Consider the following 21,963-nt stretch of genomic DNA (forward strand, 5'->3'; position numbering starts at 1 on the left):
CACCTCGCCCGGCTAGTTTTTGTATTTTTAGTAGAGACGGGGTTTCACCGTGTTAGCCAGGATGGTCTCGATCTCCTGACCTCGTGATCCGCCCTTCTCCGCCTCCCAAAGTGCTGGGATTACAGGCTTGAGCCACCGCGCCCGGCCTGGGGCTGGGGTTTTATCTATAGGACCAGAGATGATTCTTTGGCTAGTGAGTAAGGAGATGGAGTTAGCAATGGGAGAAAGTACGTAGGAACTGAGGATGGGCTATGAGCCATAGACCAGATGGGTTAGGAACCAGCTTTTTGTTTTGCTTAATGAGGTTTTAGGACTAGACACAAAGCCCACCTCTCTCCTTTGTACTCACCACTACCAAAATGGCCTGGCTTTCAGAGGCAGAGGATGTGGAACCTGACTTGGGGATGGGAGTGAGGAGGTCTGTAAGAGGAATCCACACGTGGAAAAAGTATGACGGCAGGTCAAGATGGTGGCGTTGGGATAGGGCGTAATGGTAACTGACAATCATGTATTCTTTCCACATGTTCATTGACTATTAATTTGCAGCACGTAAATCTGGGGTACTGGGTGAGGACCTCGCAGTGGACAAGACAGGCAAGGCCCTTCCTGAGAAACCAGGAGACAATAAATAAGCAAATGAGCAGGATAACTTCAGGTGATAGCGAGGTAAAGACCAAGACCCTACTCAGATTTTAAAGATTGCGTAGAATATTGTGTGAAGATGAAACTGGAGGGAGAAAGGAGGAAGCTAGAAATCCAGTTGGGCAGTACTGCCTCATCAGGAGAGAGATAATAGTGTCTTAGACCAAGATGGTATCCCTGGAGATGGAGAGAAGTGGATGGACTTGGAATACATGAAGGAGGCAGAGCTCAGAGACTGGATGTGAGGGAAAGAGGAATGAGGTCATTGGGCCCAAGCAACTGGGTGGATCATGGTGCTGTTGATTGAGACTAAGAAGGCTAAATGACGAGCAGGTGCTGGAGGTGTGGGCATGAGTGCACTGAAGTTGTATTTCGGTCATGCTGTGTTTGCGATGTCCACCAGGCACCCTGGTAGAGTCTGGAGTTCAGTAGACAGGTCAAGGTGGGATAAAATTTGGGAATCATTGGTGTGTGTGTGGTATTCAGAGAACTGTATAAATCACTGTGACCCTAGGTCTCAGAGTGTTGATCCTCAGCCAGGAGTGATCTTGCCCCCTTTTTCCAGGGGACCCTTGGTGATGTCTGGAGATATTTTCTGTTACTGGTGACGGGAAGAGGTACAGTTTGCTTCTGGCATCCACCAGGTAGAGACCAGGGATGCCACTCAACATCCTGCAGTGCATAGGCCAGCTCCCCGCACATAGAGTTATCTGGCCCCGATGTCAGTGGTGTCAAGGTTGAGAAACCCTGCCCTAGAGTGAGTATGTAGATAAAGCAGAAAAAAGGAAAGTAAGCTGAGGGGCATTCTTCCATGCAAAGTTGGAGAGGAACAGTCTGCGAGGAAGAAGGGAAGCTTGGAGGGTGCAGTTTCCTGGGAGAGGAGAGTGTCTGGGGAAGAAACAGTGCTCAACTGTGTTACCTGCTCCTAAGAGGGGCATTCGAGCACAGAGAGAAGTGACCAATGGCTTAGGCAAGATGGACATTGTTGATGACTTTGATACAGAGCAGTCTTTGTGGTTTGGTAGGGTAGGAAGCTCCAGGGGAACCAGCCTGGGCAACATAGTGAGACCCCATCTCTTAAAAAAAAAAGCCAGCCATGGTGGCATGTGCCTGTAGTTCCAGTTACTCAGGAGTCTGAGGTGGGAGAATCGCTTGAGCCCAGGAGGTTGAGGCTGCAGCAAGCTATGATAGTGCCACTGCACTCCAACATGGGCAATAGAGCAAGACCTTGTCTCAAAAAAAGGCAGCAGCTCCAAAGAGTAGGTTATGCCAATGGCCAATACTCTTGAGTATTTCCTCCCTGTTTGAATGCCTGACAAATGTGACTTCATGAATACACACACACCAGGCAGGTACTGTCACCCTCATTATATAGAAGTAGCAATATTATTCTCGCCCCCATTTTACAGAGGTGGGGACTGAGGCGCAGAGAGGCTATAACCACTCCCTAGTGCCAGGCAGCTGATAGTAAATGGCAGAACCAGGATTCAGACCTAAAAGAGTTTGACTCTAGGGTCAGCATGATTGGAGGAAAGGAAGTGGAGGTGGTAAATGAAACACCACGCTTTTAAGAAGTGATGTTTCTCTTTGCACGCTTCTGCTGGAAAGAAGAACAGAGATAGGTACAAGACGATGTTTGCATGTTGACAGGAGGGACCCGTGTGGAGGCTGAAACTGTTGATGCTGTGAAGGGGTGCTGAGAACTGAAGCCTTTGAGGAGGTGAGAAGGATCTGAGGTTTAAGTTGAGGTGCTGGCATTTCCCAGGAGCGTTGTCTGGTAACTCTGAAGTGGAGCCTAACCGTTTAGAGCAAGATTACCCCTGGACTCAACTTCTCCCCTTTGCAACCCCCCACTGGCCTACAGAGGCTCTGCTCTGCTCTCCTTCTAGCCCTCTTGCTAAAAGATAGCTGGCCAGGTGCAGTGGCTCGCACCTGTAATGCCAGCACTTTGGGAGGCCGAGGCGGGAGGATCCCTTGTGGACGGGAGTTTGAGACCGGACTGGGCATAGTGTTGCCCATCTCCACAAAATTCAAAAGGCATGATGGCATACTCTTGTAGTCTCAGCTACTAGGGAGGCTGAGGCCGGAGGATTGTTTGAGCCCTGGAGTTTGAGGCTGCGGTTAGCTATAAATACACCACTGTACTCCAGCCTGGGTGACAGCACAAGACCCTGTCTCAAAAATAAAAGCTTTCCTGCAGGAAGCTGCTGCACAGGCCTGACCCTTCCAGAAACAATTGGGCCCAGGAGCCAGTGTCCCAAGAGCAGCTCTGCCAGCGGGACCCCAAACCTAGCTCTGTACACATCAGCAATTCTCCACCCAACCATGACTGTCGGGATCCTTAACACAGAGGCCACCTGTGTTGGCCTCTGCAGTGTCTTATCAAGCTTTTAGCGGAGCCACACCAGGCTCCTTTGAACTGTCTTAGGTACTGCACTTGCCCCTGCTCCCAGCAGAATGTTCTTATCCTCTGTTTCACCCTCTCTCCCTCCTCCTCTTGCCCAGCCTCCTGTCTCAGTTTGGCAGTCACATCCTCAGACAACACTTGTCCTACTTTTTTTTTTTTTTTTTTGAGACGAAGTTGCTCTGTCACCCAGCCTGGAGTGTAATAATGCAGTCTCGGCTCACGGCAACCTCTGCCTCCTGGGTTCAAGCAATTCTCCTGCCTCAGCCTCCCGAGTAGGTGGGACTACAGGTGTGCACCACCACACCCAGCTAATTTTTGTATTTTTAGTGGAGATGGAGTTTCACCATGTTGGCCAGGCTGGTCTTGAACTCCTGACCTCAGGTGATCTGCCTGCCTCGGCCTCGCAAAGTACTGGGATTACAGGTGTGAGCCACTGCGACCAGCTGATCCTTCCTTTTTTTTTTTCTTTCGAGACAGGGTCTCACTGTGTTGCCCAGGTGGGATTGTGGTGGTGTGATCACGGCTTACTGCAGCCCCACCTCCCAGGCTCAAGTGATTCTCCCACCTCAGCCTCCTGAGTTGCTGGGGCCACAGGTGTGTGCCACCACACCTGGCTAGTTTTTAGTTTTTTTTTTTTTTTTTTGAGACGGAGTCTCGCTCTGTCACCCAGGCTGGAGTGCAGTGGCCAGATCTCAGCTCACTGCAAGCTCCGCCTCCCGGGTTTACGCCATTCTCCTGCCTCAGCCTCACAAGTAGCTGGGACTACAGGCGCCCGCCACCTCGCCCAGCTAGTTTTTTGTATTTTTTAGTAGAGACGGGATTTCACCATGTTAGCCAGGATGGTCTCGATCTCCTGACCTCGTGATCCGCCCGTCTCGGCCTCCCAAAGTGCTGGGATTACAGGTTTGAGCCACTGTGCCCGGCCTTTTTTTTTTTTTTTTTTTTTTTTTTTAAGAGATAGGGTCTCACTATGTTGTCCAGGCTGGTCTTGAACTCCCGGCCTTGAGCAATTCCCCCACCTTGACCTCCTGAGTAGCTGGGACTATAGGTGTATACCACCACGCCCAGCTAATTTGTATTACAGGGGCTTGCTGTGTGGTCCAGGCTTATCTTGAATTCCTGGGATCAAGCGATCCTCCTGCCTAGGCCTCCCCAAGTGCTGTGATTGCAGACATGAGTCACCATGCATGGCCCCAAGATCTTTTATAGTGCTCTAATGTCTTGCAGTTCTTTCTGTAAGTGTCTGCATTCCATGCTAGACTGTAACCTGCATGAAGGCAGGTTTTGTTTGCCACAGTTATTTCCAGTGCTCTGGGACATAGTAGGTGCTCAGTAATTATTTGCTAAATAAGCAAATGAACTGGCAGCTGTTTTACAGCCCATGTGATGTGTATATGGCTCAGATAATGTTGTATTCAAGATTTTATTCTCTGCTCACATTTTACTACACTTTATTTATTTATTTATTTATTTTTGAGATGGAGTCTTATTCTGTCACCCAGGCTGGAGTGCAGTGGTGCAATCTTGGCTCACTGTAACCTCCACCTCCCGGGTTCAAGTGATTCTCCTGCCTCAGCCTCCCAACTAGCTGGGATTACAGGCATGCACCACCATACCCACCTAATTTTTGTATTTTTAGTAGAGATGGGGTTTCGCCATGTTGGCCAGGCTGGTCCCAAACTCCTGACCTCAGATGATCCACCCGCCTCATCCTCCCAGAGTGGTGGGATTACAGGCGTGGGCCACTGTGCCTGGCCAACTATATGTTTTTGAAGCCTTCCTGATCACTTACATGATTACTGTCATCTTTGTTTGAAGGTATGTTAAGAAAGAGTTTAATTCAATATATTACTTTGTGGCCATTCATCTAAAATAGAAAGAGGTGTGTTATGCTTGTGTGTGATTGATTCTTTGCAGCAGGATGCCTGGTTTGCTTTTGTGTGAACCGACAGAGCTTTACAACATCCTGAATCAGGCCACAAAACTCTCCAGATTAACCGAACCCAACTATCTCTGTTTATTTGGTAAGTACTTGGAAAAAAGTGGAGGAGGTCGAACACAGTGTCCTTCAAACATTATTTTTGTTGAGTTGACAAACTTCTGGGAGGGGGGATGAATGACTTTAGAACAGGGGTCCCTGGGCCAGGTGTGGTGTCACACGCCTGCAATCCCAGCACTTTGGAAGGCCAAGGTAGGCGAATCACTTGAGGCCAGGAGTTCAAGACCAGCCGGGCCAAAAGGGCAAAACTCCATCTCTACTAAAAATACAAAAAAATTAGCTGTGGTGGTGCACGCCTGTAATCCCAGCTACTCGGGAGGTTGAGGCATGAGACTCGCTGGGACCCAGGAGGTGGAGGTTGGAGTGAGCCAAGATTGTGCCACTGCATTCCAGCCTGGGTGACAGAGTGAGACCCTGTCTTAAAAAAGAAAAAAAAATAAATAACAGGAGTCCCCAACCCCCAGTACCAGTCTGTGGCTTGTTAGGAACCAGGTGGCACTGCAGGAGGTGAGCAGCAGGCAAGCGAGCAAAGCTTCATCTGTATTTACAGCCACTCCCCATCGCTCGCATTACCGCCTGAGCTCCATCTGCTGTCAGATCAGCAGCAGCATTAGATTCTCATAGGAGCCAAACCCTACCGTGAACTGTGCATGCGGGGGATCTAAGTTGCTCGCTCCTTATGAGAATCTAACATCTGATGATCTGTCAGTATCTCCCGTCACCCCCAGATGGGACCATCTAGTTGCAGGAAAAGAAGCTCAGGGCTCCCACTGATCCTACATGATGGTAGAATTATTTCATTATATATTACGATGTAATAATCATAGAAATAAATTGCACAAAAAATGTAATGCGCTCATCATCCCCAAACCACCACCCCCCGCCACTGCCCTGTTCTGTGGAAAAATTGTCTTCCATGAAACCAGTCCCTGGTGCCAAAAAGGTTGGGGATTGCTGCTTTAGAAAGCTGATAAGAGGCCAGGTGTGGTGGCTCGTGCCTGTAATTCCAGTGTTTTGGGAAGCCGAGGTGGGCGGATCAGTTGAGGTCAGGAGTTCGAGACCAGCCTGGCCAACATGGTGAAACCCTGACTCTACTAAAAATACAAAAATTAGCCAGCGTGGTGGCATGTGCCTGTGGTCCCAGTTACTGGGGAGGCTGAGGCAGGAAAATCGCTTGAACCCAGGAGACAGAGATTGCAGTGACCCGAGATCATGCCACTGCATTCCAGCCTGGATGGGGATTTAGTGTGAGCTCACTTCAAATTTGATTTCTTCCTTCCCCTTCCCTTATTTATTTATTTATGAGACAGAATCTTGCTCTCTCGTCCAGGCTGGAATGCAATGGTGCGAACTTGGCTCACTGCAACCTTTGCCTCCTAGATTTAAGTGATTCTCCTCCTTCAGCCTCCTGAGTAGCTGGGACTACAGGCGCTGCCACCACACCTGGCTAATTTTTCTATTTTTAGTGGAGATGGGATTTTGCCGTGTCAGCCAGGCTGGTCCTGAGCTCCTGGCCTCAAGTGATCCACCCGCCTTGACCTCCCAAAGTGATGGGATTATAGGTGCGAGCCACCGCACCAGGCCCCACATCTCAAGTTTTAAGCTGACAATGACTGTCCCTTAATTGCCAAACAGACGTTGATGATGACGTAAGTCCTCTAAGTAGTTTGGTAGCATGTTCCTTTGCAAATTCAGTTCTTAAATACTTTGCCTTTCCAGATGTACGTTCCAAATGGGAGTATGACGAAAGCCATGTGATCACAGCCCTTCGAGTGAAGAAGGTACATGGGCAGTGTTGGAATCTGGGGCAGGCTGGCTACCTTGCAGTGGGGTGGGGAAGAGTGGGAGGTTTCACCCTCAATCCAGGCGGTAGCAGAGGCAGGACTGTTTTCTATGCATTCATCATGGTGGTCTTCCACACCTCTCACTCTCACACATTTTCTCAGCTGTCCTCCCATCCCCCAAGAATGGTTAACAACTCCATTAGACAAATATTGATTTCTTTTTTTTTCTTTTTTTTTTTTTGAGAGAGGGTCTCACTCTGTCATCCAGGCTGGAGTGCAATGGTACAATCATAGTTCACTGCAGCCTTAAACTGCTGGGTTTGGCTGGGCGCGGTGGCTCACGCCTGCAGTCCCAGCACTTTGTGAGGCTGAGGTGGGTGGATCACCTGAGGTCAGGAGTTCTAGACCAGACTGGCCAACATGGTGAAACCCCATCTCTATTAAAGGTACAAAAATTAGCCAGGTGTGGCAGCTCACGCCTGTAGTCCCAGCTACTTGGGAGGCTGAGTCACGAGAATCGCTTGAACCTGGGAGGCGGAGGTTGCAGTGAACTGAGATCATGCCACTATACTCTAGCCTGGGTGACAGAGTGAGACTTGGTCTTAAAAAAAATATATCCTGGGCTCGAGCAATCCTATCCCATTCAGCCTCCAGAGTAGCTGAGGCTATGAGGGGGAATGCCACCATGCCTGGCTAATTTTTGTATTTTTTGTAGAAATGGGGTTGCACTGTGTTGCCCAGGCTGCTCTTAAACTCCTGGACTCAAGCCATCCTCCAGCCTTGACCTCCCAAAGTGCTGGGATTACACATGTGATCTGCCAAGCCTGGCCAAATATTGATTTAATTCCTTAATGTACCAGGTACTGTTCCAGACCCTGCAGATACAGCAGAATACAACAGAACAACAGCCTGAATTCATTGTCCTTGCCCTCATGGAGCGTTTTGTTTTGTTTTGTTTTGTTTTTTGGTTATTTTTTCTGTTTTATTTTATTTGTTTTATATATTTTTTGTTTTATCTTTATTTTGGAGCTTTATTTTAAAATTTTTAGGGGCAGGGTCTTGCTCTGTCACCCGGGCAGGGGTGCAGTGGCACAATCATGGCTCAAACTCTTGGGTTCAATCGATCTTCCTACCTCAGCCTCCCGAGTAGCTGGGACTGCAGACTTGTGCCAACACAGTAATTTTTTTTTTTTTTTTTTTTTTGGAGACAGGATCTTATTTTGTTGCCCGGGCTGTCACGGACCTTTCGTTCTATTTAGCAAACAGACAATAAACCTTAGAGATAATTGGCTGTAATCCAAAGATGGAAGCATCTCCCTTTTTTCCTTCCCGTCCCATCCCCTCTTCCATTCCCCTCCCATCCCATCTTCCCTTCCCCATCCTGAGAAGTGGACAGAGCCCTGCACACAGTCACCATGTCCCCTACTGCAGTGAGACCTTTTCCCTACACCTCCAGGGTGTCTTCTCCCTCATCATTGCGAAGCCTGGCAGCCTTCGCCCAGGACCCATCTCTCCCCTCTGCAGTCCTGATCACATTCTCTGCCCTGAACTTGGAGGTTCTCTTTGACTTCCCTGGTTTCTTTTCTTTTCTTTCTTTCTTTTTCTCTTCCTTTCTTCCTTTCTTCCTTTCTTCCTTTCTTCCTTTCTTCCTTTCTTCCTTCCTTTCTTTCCTTTCTTTCTTTTTTCTTTCTTTCCTTTTTCTTTTCTTTCTTTTCTTTCTTTCTTTTCTTTCTTTTCTTTTTTTTCTTCCCTTCTTTCGAGATGGAGTCTTTCCCTGTCTCCCAGGCTGGAGTGCAGTGGCATGATCTCGGCTCACTGCAACCTCTGCTTCCCAGGTTCAAGTGATTCTCCTGCCTCAGCCTCCAGCCTGTAGCTGGGATTACAGGCGTGCACCACCATGCCCGGCTATTTTTTTTTTTCTATCTTTAGTAGAGACGGGGTTTCACCATGTTGGCCAGGCTGGTCTCGAACTCCTGACCTCGTGATCTGCCCGCCTTGGCCACCCAAAGTGCTGGGATTACAGGCATGAGCCACTGCACCTGGCCCCCTGGTTTATTTTCTCTCTCTTTGGTTCACCTTCATTTTCTCCTCCTGCTGCCTGAAGATAACTGCTGGTCTGTCCTTGATCTCTGTATCTGTCAGGGTACTTTCTTGCCAGAGATTTCACTGGAGCTTACAGCTGCAATGACATCCACATGCAATTAGCAGTCCTGGTAAGTTGACGTCTAAAATTTTGGGCTGGACATGGTGGCTTGCTCCTGTAATCCTGGCACTTTGGGTGGCCGAGACAGGAGGATTGCTTGAGTCCAGGAGTTCAAGACCAGCCTGGGTAACATAGCAAGAACCCTGTCTCTACAAAAAACTGAAAAATTAACTCAATGTGGTGGTGCTCATTTGTAATACCAGCTACTCGGGAGGCCGAGGTGGGAGGATCACTTGAGTCCAGGAGGCCGATTGCACCACTGCATTCCAGCCTGGGTGACAGAGCAAGACCTTGTCTCAAAAATAATACAACTTTGTCTTCTAAAATTTCCCTTTCCTCCCTATTCCCACTGTACTCTTCCACACTCAATCTCTGCTGCTTTTTCTATACGTAAGTCGATAACTCGGCAGGGAGCAGGGGCAGGGTGTATTCTTCCAGCATATTTCCCCGTCCCAATCCATCATTATTGTCTTTTTGTCTTTTTTTGTTTTTATTTTTGAGACCGAATCTCACTCTGTCTGCCCAGGCTGGAGTGCAGTGGTACAGTCTCAGCTCACTGCAACATCCATCTCCCAGGTTCAAGGGATTCTCCTGCCTCAGCCTCCCTGGTAGCTGGGGTTATAGGCACCACCACCACGCCTGGCTAATTTTTATAATTTTAGTAGAGATGGAGTTTCACCATGTTGGCCAGTCTGGTCTCGAACTCCTGACCTCAAGTGATCCACCTGCCTCGGCCTCCTAAAGTGCTGGGATTATAGGCGTGAGCCACCATGCCCAGCCCATAATCTCACTCTTAATCCCCATTGCAGGCCTTTTTCTGCACCTATTCAGAGCCCCCTCATGATGTATGGGCCTCCGTTCCCACTCAGCTCTCAAGTCTGTGCATTTCTTTGATTCTGGCTGCACCTCCTGCTCTGGGAAAGAGACATTCTCTCTGCCTCGGCCTCTCAGCTCCTCCAATTCAGGCTAACAGCTTTTCTTTTTTTTTCTTTTTCTTTTCTTTTTTTTTTTTTTGAGACGAAGTCTCGCTCTTGTTGCCCAGGCTGGAGTGCAGTGGTGTGATATTGGCTCTTGCCTTCCCTCCCTAGCTTCCCAGTTAGCAGATTGAGGCCTTCAGGGCAGTCCCAGCCCCAGCAGGACAGAAAGGCTCCCAGCCCTGTGTTCTCAGCCTTCTTGGATCTGACCACCTCTCTTTTCAGCCTCATTCCTAGTACACTTCCACTCTCACCTGACACCTTAGCAGCACTCTGCTGCCATGTTTCCTTCTATGATGCACATGTATCCCATACTGTAACTCTTTTTTGAAAACAGATTATGTCCTACCATTGATTTTTTTTTTTTTTTTTTTTTTTGAGATGGAGTCTCATTCTGTCGCCCAGGCTGGAGTGCAGTGGTATGATCTTGGCTCACTGCAACCTCTGCTTCCCGGGTTCAAGCAATTCTTCTGCCTCAGCCTCCCGAGTAGCTGGGACTACAGGCACGTACCACCACACCTGTCTAATTTTTGCATTTTTAGTAGAGACAGAGTTTCACCATATTGGTCAGGCTGGTCTTCAACTCCTGACCTCGTGATCCGCCTGCCTCGGCCTCCCAAAGTGCTGGGATTACGGGCATGAGCCACCGTGCCTGGCCAATTTGTATTTTTTTTATTATTATTATTTTTAAGGCAGGGTCTCACTTTGTCACCCAGGCTGGAGTGCAATGGCATCATCATGGCTCACTGCAGCCTTGACCTCCCAGGATCAAGGAGTCCTCCCACCTCACCCTTCCCAGTAGCTGGGACCATAGGCGTGCACCACCACACCCAGTTAACTTGTATTTTTTGTAGAGATGGAGTCTCACTATGTTGCCCAGGCTGGTCTTGAACGCCTGGGCTCAAGCAGTCCTCCCCCCTCAGCCTCCCAAAGTGCTGGGATGACAGGCATGAGCCACCAGGCCTGGCCTGATTCATACTTTTAATATGGTAGTGTCTTTTTCCCTAAAAGTGGGTGTGGTGAATATCTGCTGTTTTCTGCCTTTTGAGGGGAACTTCTCTTTCTGCTCAAACCATGGGTTTCTAGTGGTGCTCTCTAAAATAATATTCTGGCTAGGCATGGTGGCTTTAGTCTGCAATCCCAGCACTTTGGGAGGCCAAGGTGGGGAGATTGCTTGAGCTCAAGTTTGAGACCAGCCTGGACTTCATAGTGGGACCCCAGAAGGCATCTGTTTACTACCTTCTTTTTGAGTGTTTGTTGTTGTCGTTCTTGTTGTTGTTTTGAGACAGAGTTTTACTCTGTTGCCCAGGCTCGAGTGAAGTGCTGTGATCTTGGCTCACTGCAACCTCTGCCTCCTGGGTTCAAGCCATTCTCCTGTCTCAGCCTCTTGAGTAGCTGGTACTACAGGCGCACGCCACCACGCCCAGCTAGTTTTTGTATTTTTAGTAGAGATGGGGTTTCACCATGTTGACCAGGCTGATCTCGAACTCCTGATCTCAGGTGATCTGCCCGCCTTGGCCTCCCAGAGTGCTGGGATTACAGGTGTGAGTCACCGCGCCCGGCCTTGTTATTTTTGTTTTGTGACAAGTCTTGCGCTGTCACCCAGGCTGGAGTGCAGTGATGCAATCATAGCTCACTGCAGCCTCCACCTCCCAGACTCAAGCGATCCTCTCACCTCAGCCTCCCAAGTAGCTGGGACTACACGTGCACCCCACCACACCTGGCTTTTTTTGTCTCTACAAATATATCTATATATATAGATATAAATATATAAATTAGCCAGGTGTGGTGGTGCATGCCTGTGGTCCCAGCTACTCAGGAGGCTGAAGTGCGAAGATCACTGGAACCCAGAAATTCAAGGCTGCAGTGAGCTATGACTGTACCACTGCAGTCCAGCCTGGGCAACAGAGTGAGACCCTGTCTCTAAAATAAGATAATATCCAGAACCCTGGCCCCAGTGATTGATCATGGGTCTGGGATGAAAGCTGAGCCAATCAGAATTGGAATTAGAGAAGGGTGTCTCTGTCCAGCATGGCGGTGGAATTGGGAAAATGGGAGCCTGAGCATTGCTGGGGTTCATGGCTCAAGCCTCTGAAGGAAGCTGTGTGAGAAGGGGAAGTCAGTGCGAGGGGAAAGTAGAGAGGAGGAGAGCCTGAAGGAGGTCTGGGCTTTAGGATCTCTGGGTCCTAAAGCCAGCTGCTTTAGGTTTGGAAACTGGCTGCATCTTTGCCTTGCCTGGAGTGTTATCTGCCAACAAGTCCTTCTTTTGTGCACACTCCTGATTAAATTGGTAGTACATTTTATAATCCATGAGTTTTTTTTCTTTTTTTGGGGGGGACATAGTCTCACTTTGTTACCCAGGCTGGGTTGCAGTGGTGCAATCATAGCTCACTGTAGCTTTGAACTCCAGGGCTCAAGTGATCCTCCCACCTCAGCCTCCCGGGTAGCTGGGATTATAGGCATGAGCCACCATGGCCAGCCACATTTGAGCTTCCAGTCCATCTCATTCCTTCTGCTTACTCATGATTTCTGCTTCTACACACTGTCTACTTACTGTACTTTTTTGGGGTGTTTTTTGTTTTGTTGTTGTTTTGGGACCGGGTCTTGCTCTGTCACCCAGACTGGAGTGCAGTGACACAATCACAGCTCACCGCAGCCTCCACCTCAGCCTCCTGAGTAGTTGGGACTATAGGCGCATGCCACTATGCCTGCCATTTTTGTATTTTTTTTTTTGTAGAGATGGGGGTCTTGCTATGTTGTCCAGGCTGGTCTCAAACTCCTGGCCTCAAGCAATCCTCCTGCCTTGGCCTCCTGAAGTGCCGGGATTACAGGTACAAACCACTGCATCCAGTCTGGTGTTTTTGGATTCAATCTCTACTGCCAAACACTCTCTCCATGAGAAAGGATGTCACTAATTGAATTGACCATGGTTTCTCTGACACCAGGGTACCTAATAGGCTGTGGATCAGTCAGACCAGCGGTTCTTTGGTCAGGCACTTCTCTCTGGTCCAATCAGCTGTGGTCAGCTTTTCTCGGAAGGGAAGGTAGTCATGGAGGATCCTTGGGATTTAACAGACTCTCCACCCACTGTCTCAGTGCTTCTGGGCCTGTGTGTGTAGTTAGGGGAGAGAGTGCAGTCTTAGCTCCTCCTAGTGCTGCTATGCAGGGAGTCTCTGCTCAACCGAACCTGCCCACCAACAGGCCTGTCTTGTGTGTGTGTATGTTTTTTTTTTTTAAGAAAAATAACGAGTATCTTCTCCCGGAGTCTGTGGACCTGGAGTGTGTGAAGTACTGCGTGGTGTATGATAACAACACCAGCACCCTGGAGGTACTCTTAAAAGATGACGATGATGATTCAGACTCTGATAGTGCTGGCAAAGGTGGGTTTTATGCAACAGCAGCAAGAATAATAGTTAACGGCTATTGAACAGATTTGTTATAGGACCAACAGGTTTGTATGCCCGTTTCACGGGAACAGGCCAATGACACTGAGACAGCAGGGTTTGTTTGCATCAGAGAAAGAGCTTCATGATCACCGGATACCAAGCAAGGAGATAGGAGGAGGCCCTCAAATACATCTCCCCAAGGAGTTGTGGAATGGGGTTTTTAAGGGGATTGGGGAGAGTGAGGGACTAGAAAGTTGGGGTCATTGATTGGTCGAAGAAAAGGGGATGAAATCATCAGGACGTGGAAACTTCATTCTTTGGTGAGTCAGCTCCTGTGGGGCCCTTCAGACCAGCTGATGTCAGCAGTTTCATCAGAATGTGGAACCTGAAAGAATATCTCAAAGGGAAAATAATGTTCCATGACGTTCAAGTTGTCACCTACAGAGCAGTTAAGGGGAACTATATTCTTGGCCGGGTGTGGTGATTCAAGCCTGTAATCCTAGCACTTTGGGAGGCAGAGGTCAGATCACGAGGTCAGGAGATTGAGACCATCCTGGCTAACACAGTGAAACCCCGTCTGTACTAAAAATACAAAAAGTTAGCTAGGCATGGTGGCGGGTGCCTGTAGTCCGAGCTACTCGGGAGGCTGAGGCAGGAGAGTGGCATGAACCCGGGACGCAAAGCTTGCAGTGAGCCAATATCATGCCACTGCACTCCAGCCTGGGCAACAGAGCGAGACTCCGTCTTGGGGGCAGGGGAGGGGGTAGAACTATATTTTTGTAACAGGGTCTATGTGATTCTGGGACAGTACACATCAAAGAGCTGTGAGCAAGCAGGTTGGAGAGCAAGCAAGGTGACTTAGTGATGAATGCTGAATGTGCTGCAAGCTTGCTTTATTTTCATTTGTTTCCCTCCCTTCTTTCCTGATTAATTTCACAAAGTTTATGGGGACAGTTTCATGTGTGCCATGCACCAGGAACCAAGGGCTTTACTTGAATCTGCAGAACAACTTACAAGGACGCTAACTAACATCAAGAGCTATGAGCACATGAGCACGCCAGTCCCAGTGAGTCATACCTGTAGTCCCAGCACTTTGGGAGGCTGAGGCAGGAGGATCACTTGAGCCCAGGAGTTCAAGACCAGCCTGGGTGATACGGCAAGATAAGGCACCCAGCTCATTTATTTACTTTTTGTAGAGACTGGGTCTTGTTGTGTTGCCTAGGCTAAGCTTTTAAAAGTGTGTGGACATATTTTTAAACCACCACACCTATAAGTGGTGGGGCCAGGATTCAAACCCAGGCCTTTTGGCTCTGTCCTGTCCCCCAGGAATTGGGTAGTGGAGCTAGAGAGCAGGTAGCCCCAAATCAAAACATTAAAGCGTGGTCATTTCCAATGTGCTCCATCGAACCTCTGAGGCTCTGCTCTGTTCTTCATGAGCCCGTAGTTTTGGGCTGACCACCCCTTGCGGTTGGCACTGGGAGCTTTGCTTCTAGGAATCAGAACTGCACCGCACCTACATTCCAGAAGCTGGGAGCACTCACACCAACTGCCAGTGGGTGGAGCTATGCTTCCACCTTTCATAAAACCAGCTGTCTGGACTTTTGTCCCAGGAGGTCCTTGGCCAGGAAATTGTCCCTTCTTCCCTAAGCTCATCCTGTTGGGCTCTGGTCTGCAATCCTAGGACTGTAGGCTGGGCCTTGAAACCCTAGGAGATGGTGCTCAACACAGATAATCCCTTTTACATTCTGTAATTGACCTTACTTTGCTGTGGGGCCCCCATTCACAGGAAACCACAACCATACAGACAACTTGTGTACTCAAGGCAACTTTTCTTGTTTCAGATGGCATCTTTCAGGTCAATGAACAGTCTTTGAGGGTACAAGACCATCTCAAGGCTTCTCTCAATACCCCCTTCTTTCCTTTTTTTTTTTTTTTGAGTCAGGGTCTCGCTCTGTTGCCCAGGCTGGTCTCGAACTCTTTGCTTCAAGCAATTCTCTTGCATTGGCCTCCCAAAGTGCAGGGATTACAGGCATGAGCCGCCATGCCTGGCCTGAACTCGCTGGCTTCTGAGCCAGGTCCTGTGGGCTGAGCTTTGGCTCCTGTCTTGACAGCTGCAGGTTCTTTCTCAGCCTGGCTGCAGACTCCAGATTCTTCCTCTCAGTGCCATCTCTCAGACAGGTCCCAGCCACTTTTATCCTCCGTAGCCCCTTCTGGAACTTTGTCTCCCTGAACAAAAATTCAGTATGGAAGCAGAGTTGGCCAGGCACGGTGCCTCACACTCATAATCCCAGCACTTTGTGAGGCTGAAGCAGGAGGGTCGCTTGAAGCCAGGAGTTTGAGGCCAGCCTGGGCAACATAGCAAGGCCCCATCTCTACCAAAAATACAAAAAAAAAAAAAAAAAATGTAGCCAGGCATGGTGGTGCATGCCTGTAGCCCCAGCTACTCAGGGGGCTGAGACAGGAGGATCGCTTGAGCCCAGGTGGTCAAGGCTGCAGTGAGCTATGACTGCACCACTGCATCCCAGCCTGGGTGACAGAGTAAGACCCTGTCTCAAAAAAAAAAAAAAAAAAAGTTAATGTCCATGCTTTTCCTTTCTCCTTTTATCTGGCTCTCTGAAGTCTGCCACACAATATTTCTCTTTCTGGGTCAGAACCTGGCCTCAGGATATCTTGGCTTAAGGATGTCTTGGCTTAGCCTTAATTATGCAAACTTCCTGTCACATATATCTAATTTCCATATAGTCTAATTGTGATTCTACAGATCAATGAAGGTGTTTAAGATTAAATTCATATCCGCCGGGTGCAGTGGCTCACTCCTATAATCCCAGCACTTTGGGAGGCCGAGGTGGGTGGATCCCGAGGTCAGGAGATTGAGACCATCCTGGCTAAAACGGTGAAACCCCATCTCTACTAAAAATACAACAAATTAGCCGGGTGTGGTGGCGGGCACCTGTGGTCCCAGCTACTCGGGAGGCTGAGGCAGAATGGTGTGAATCCAGGAAGCGGAGCTTGCAGTGAGCTGGGATCGTGCCACTGCACGCCAGCCTGGGCCACAGAGCGAGACTCCATCTCAAAAAAAAAAAAATTGATGTCAAAACCACAGTGAGATATTATTCACACCCACTGGGATGGTCATAAAGAGACAGATAATAAGTGTTGGTGAGAACATGGAGAAACTGGAAACCTCATACACTGAACCAGAAAGTAAAATGGTACAGCCACTGTGGAAAACAGCTTGGTGTTTCTTCAGAAGGTTAAGATATAGACCTCCAATAAATGAAAACACATCCACACCAAAGCTTTTACATTAATGTTCATAGCAACGTTATTCATAATAGCCAAAAAGCACGAACAACCCAAGTGTCTATCAGCAGCTAAGTGGGTGACACAGAATGTAGTCTATCCACACAGTGGAATATTACTCAGCCATAAAAAGGAATGGGGCCGGGTGTGGTGGCTCACGCCTGCAATCCCAGCACTTTGGGAGGCCAAGGTGGGTGGATCACTTGAGGTCAGGACTTCAAGACTGGCCTGGCCAACATGGTGAAACCTCATCTCTACTAAAAATATAAAAATTAGCTGGGCATGGTGGCAGGTGCATGTAATCCCAGCTACTAGGGAAGCTGAGGCAGGAGAATCGCTTGAACCTGGGAGGCAGAGGTTGCAGTGAGCCGAGTTTGTGCCATTGCACTCCAGCCTGGGTGGCAGAGTAAAACTCAGTCTCAAAAAAAAAAGTGCTATAATGTAGATGAACACTAAAGAGATCATGGTAAGTGATAGAAGTCAGATGCAAAACATCACATATTATTCCATTTATATGAAAAATCCAGAATAGGCAAATCCATAAAAATGAGTGGTTAAGTGGAGCTGGGGGTTTGGGGAAAAACAGGGGTATGGCTGCTTAGTGGTACAGGGTCCCTTGTAGGGGTGATGAAAATGTTCTAAAATTGGGCCGGGCACTGTGGCTCACACCTGTAATCCCAGCACTTTGAGAGGCTGAGGTGGGAGGATTGTTTGAGCCCAGAAGTTCGAGACCAGTCTGTTCAACATAGACCCCGTCTCAAATAATAAGAAAACATTCCAAAATTGATTGTGGGGATGGTTGCACAACTCTGAATATAATAAAAGTCACTGAATTGTATCTTTTTTCAAGTTTCAGATTAACGGGTACATGTGGTTTTGTTACCTGGGTATATCGTATAATGCTAAGGTTTGAAGTTTGATTAAACCCGTCACCCAGGTAGTGAGCATAGAACCCAATAGGTAGTTTTTTTTTCTTTTTTTTTTTTTCTTTTTGTTGAGATGGAGTTTTGCTCGTGTTGCCCAGGTTGGAGTGCAGTGGCATGATCTTGGCTCACTGCAGTCTCCGCTTCCCCTCAGCCTCCCAAGTGGCTGGGATTACAGGTGTGTGTCACCCCGCTCGGCTAATTTTTTGTATTTTCAGTAGAGATGGAGTTTCGCCATGTTGGCCAGGCTGGTCTCAAACTCCTGGCCTAAATGATGCGCCTGCCTTGGCCTCCCAAAGTATTGGGATTATAGGCATGAGCCATCGTGCCTGGCTGCAATAGGTAGTTTTTCAACCCCTGTCCCCCTCTCTCCGTCCTTCTCCTTGTATCCTTCAGGGTCTGTTGTTCACATCTTTATTTCTATATGCACCTGATGTTTAGCTTGCACTTATAAATGAGAACATGTAGTATCTGGTTTTCTATATCTGTGTTAGTTCATTTAGGATAATGGCCTCCAGCTCCATCCATGGTGTCGCAGAGGACATGATTTTGTTCTTTTTTTTTTTATAGCTGTGTAGTATTCTGTGGTATAGGTGTACCACATTTAAAAAATCCAGTCTGGGGCTGGGCACAGTGGCTCATGCCTGTAATTTCAGCATTTTGGGAGGCCAAGGCAGGTGGATCACTTGAGGTCAGCAGTTTGAGAACAGCCTGGCCAGTATAGTGAAACCCTGTCTCTACTAAAAATACAAAAATTAGCCGGGCATGGTGGTGTGCACGCCTGTAATCCCAGCTACTCGAGAGGCTGAGGCAGGAGGAGAATCGCTTGAACCCAGGGAAGCGGAGGTTGCAGTGAGCCAAGATTGCACCATGGCACTCCAGCCTGGGCGACAAGAGCAAGACTCCATCTAAAAAAAAAAAAAAAAACCAATTCGTTGTTGATGGGCCCTTGAGTTGATTCTACGTCTTTGCTGTTGTGAATAGTGCTACAATGAACATATGGGCACAGGTATCCTTTTGGTATAACATTTTCTTTTGGATGTGTACGTAGTAACGGGATTTCTGGGTTGAATTGTAGTTCTATTTTTGATTCTTTGACAAAGAAATCTCCAAACTCCTTTCCCCAGGGGCTGAACTCATTTACATTCCCACCAACAGTATATAAGTGTTCCTTTTCTCCGTAGCCCTGTCAACATCTGTTATTTTTTGGCTTTGTAATAAAAGCCATTCTGACTGGTGTGAGAAGGTATCTCATTGTGGTTTTGATTTGCATTTCTCTGATGATTAGTGATGTCAAGTGTTTTTTCATGTTCGTTGGCTGCTTGTATGTCTTCTTTTGAAAAGTGTCTGTTTACGTACTTTGCCCACTTTTTAATAGAGTTGTATATTAGAGTTCTTCTCTAGAGGGGCAAAACTAATAGGATATATATATACACACACATATATATACACACACATATATACATATATACATGCATATATGCATATATATGCGTGTATATATATAAAGGGAAGTTTATTAAGGAGTATTAACTCATGTGATCACAAGGTCCCACAATAGGCCATCTGCAAGCTGAGGAGCAAGGAAGCCAGTCTGAGTCACAAAGCCGAAGAACTTACAGTCCGATGTTTGAGGGCAGGAAGTGTGCGGCAGGGGAGAAAGATGTAGGCTGGGAGGCTAGGCCAGTATAGTCTTTTCATGTTTTTCTGCCTGTTTTATGTTCTAGCTGTACTGGCAGCTGATTAGCTGGTGCCCACCAGACTGAGGGTGGGTCTGCCTCTCCCAGCCCACTGACTCAAATGTTAATCTCCTTTGGCAACATTCTCACAGACACACCCAGGATCAATACTTTGCATCCTTCAATCCAATCAAGTTGACACTCAGTATTAACCATCAGAGGCTGTTTGCTTTTTGCTTCTTGATTTCAGTTCCTTATAGATTTTGGATGTTGGATCTTTGTTGGATGCATGGCTTGTGGATACTTTCTGCCATTCTGCAGGCTATTTGTTTACTCTGGTAGTTTCTCTTGTTGTGCAGAAGCACTTTAGTGTCCTCAGGCCCCATTTGTCAATTTTTGTTTTGTTGCAGTTGCTTTGGAGGATTAGCCAAAAATTGTTTGCCAAGGCCAATGTCAAGAAGATGCAGTTGCTTTGGAGGACTTAGCCAAAAATTATTTGCCAAGGCCAATGTCAAGAAGGGTATTTCCTAGATTTTCTTCTAGGATTTCTATAGTTTTGAGGTGTTACATTTAAGTCTTTAATCTCTCTTGAGTTGATTTTTGTGTATGGTGATAGGGGTCCAGTTTCATTCTTTTGCATATGGATAGCCAGTTATCTTAGTACCATTTATTGACCAGTAAATGGGAATCCTTTCCCCGTTCCTATTTTTTGAGACAGGGTCTTGCTCTGTCTCCAAGACGAGTGCAGTGGCACAACCATTGCTCACTACAGCCTCAGCCTCCCTGGCTCGGGTGATCCTCCTGCTTCAGCCTCTCTAGTAGCTGGAACTGCAGGAGTCCGCCACCATACTCAACTAATTTTTTGAATTTTATTTGTGACGGGGTCTTGCCATGTTGCCCACACTGGTCTCAAACTCCTGGGGTCAGGCAGTTCTCCTGCCTCTGCCTCCCAAGGTTCTGGGATTATAGATGTAAGCCACCATGCCCAGCCTCCATTGCTTATTTTTGTCAACTTTGTTGAAGATCAGATGGTTATAGGTGTGTGGCTTTATTTCTGGGTTATCTGTTTTGTTCCATTGGTCGATATGTTTGGAATCATACACTTTAAGTGGGTGAGTTGTATGATATACAGCATACAGTTTACATATGTATGTGGTATAAATATAATATATTCACGTATATAATATGTAAACCATATGTATACATATGAGTGGTTAACTGGAGCTGGCAGTTTCTGCAAACTCTGAGAGATGTATATTGTATAATGTTGTGTATCATACTGTATATCTCAGAGTTTACAGAAAAGAAGATTAACTTAGGCTGGGCACGCCTGTAATCTCAGCACTCTGGGAGGCTGAAGCAGGTAGATTGCTTGAGCTCAGGAGTTCAAGACCAGCCTGGGCAAGAAAGTGAGATCCTGTCTCTATAAAACAATACAAAATTTAGCCAGGTGTGGTGGTGTGCACCTATAGTCTCAGCTACTTGGGAGGCTGAGGTGGGAGGATGGTGTGAGCCCAGGAGGCGGAGGTTGCAGTGAGCCGAGATTGTACCACTGCACTCTAGCCAGATAGAGTGAAGCCCTGTCTCAAAAACAAAAACAGACAAAAAAAAACCTGGTGGTAAGCTACTTTTAAAATTTTAATATAACTCATCTCTATACTTGCTTCAGCTTCCTAAATCATTGCGTTTCAGGCTGGGTGCGGTGGCTAATGCCTGTAATCCCAGCACTTTGGGAGGCCGAGGCAGGCAGATCACCTGAGCTCAGGAGTTCAAGACCAGCCTGGCAAACATGGTAAAACCCTGTCTATACTAAAAATAAAAAATTAGCCAGGTATGGTGGGCGCCTGTAGTCCCAGCTACTCGGGAGGCTGAGGCAGGAGAATCGCTTGAACCCAGGAGGTGGAGGTTGCAGTGAGCTGAGATCACGCATTGCACTCCAGCCTGGGTGACAGAGTGAGACTCTGTCTCAAAAAATAAATGAAATAAAATAATTGCATTTCAGAAGAAGGTCGCCATCCATCCCAGCTCTAGACCAATGGCAGATACACAAGAGACATTTATGTCTTTGATCTCCACTCTCAGATGTGGTGCCTGGAGCAGCCATTGAGTATGGCAGGATCCTGACCCGCCTCACCCGCCACCCTGTCTACATCCTGAAAGGGGGCTATGAGTGCTTCTCAGGCACATACCACTTTCTCCGGACCCAGAAGATCATCTGGATGCCTCAGGTAGGACCAAATATTGAGCATAGGCAGGCCCAGATGGGAAGGATGGGCCTGGAGACTGACCCGTGGGTGACAGAGTAGGAGAAAGGGACAGAGGATATAGAGAAAGTGGAGGAGGTGGGGTGGGTGGAGACTGGGCTGCAGATATGAACTTAGGGCTGCCAGGAGCCCAGGTCCAGTGTTTGGTTTTTTTTTTTTTTTTTTTTTTTTGAAACACTCTCACTTTGTCATCCAGGCTGGAGTACAGTGGCATGATCTTGGCTCACTGCAACCTCTGCCTCCTGGGTTCAAGCGATTCTTCTGCCTCAGCTTCTCTGGTAGCTGGGACTACAGGCACAAACCACCATGCCTGGCTAATTTTTGTGTTTTTAGTAGAGATGCAGTTTCTCCATGTTGGTCAGGCTGGTCTCGAACTCCTGACCTCAGGTGATCTGCCCA

The 21,963-nt window shown here is 47.7% G+C and overlaps 1 protein-coding gene across 1 annotated transcript in view; it reads left to right on the forward strand.

Moving 5' to 3' along the window:
* The window catches only part of STYXL1 (serine/threonine/tyrosine interacting like 1), a 60,521-nt gene that overhangs the window by 14,075 nt on the left and 24,483 nt on the right, over positions 1-21,963 (forward strand). The window contains exons 2-5 of the mRNA XM_017857594.1: positions 4,967-5,073; positions 6,768-6,829; positions 13,248-13,389; positions 21,383-21,528. Coding sequence (XP_017713083.1) covers positions 4,971-5,073; positions 6,768-6,829; positions 13,248-13,389; positions 21,383-21,528 — 453 coding nt within the window. The 5' untranslated portion in view covers positions 4,967-4,970. The remainder of the gene's footprint in view (positions 1-4,966; positions 5,074-6,767; positions 6,830-13,247; positions 13,390-21,382; positions 21,529-21,963) is intronic.

This window comes from Rhinopithecus bieti, unplaced genomic scaffold (genome assembly GCF_001698545.2).
Source record: "Rhinopithecus bieti isolate Rb0 unplaced genomic scaffold, ASM169854v2 scaffold_42772, whole genome shotgun sequence".
NCBI classification, from domain to species: Eukaryota; Metazoa; Chordata; class Mammalia; order Primates; family Cercopithecidae; genus Rhinopithecus; species Rhinopithecus bieti.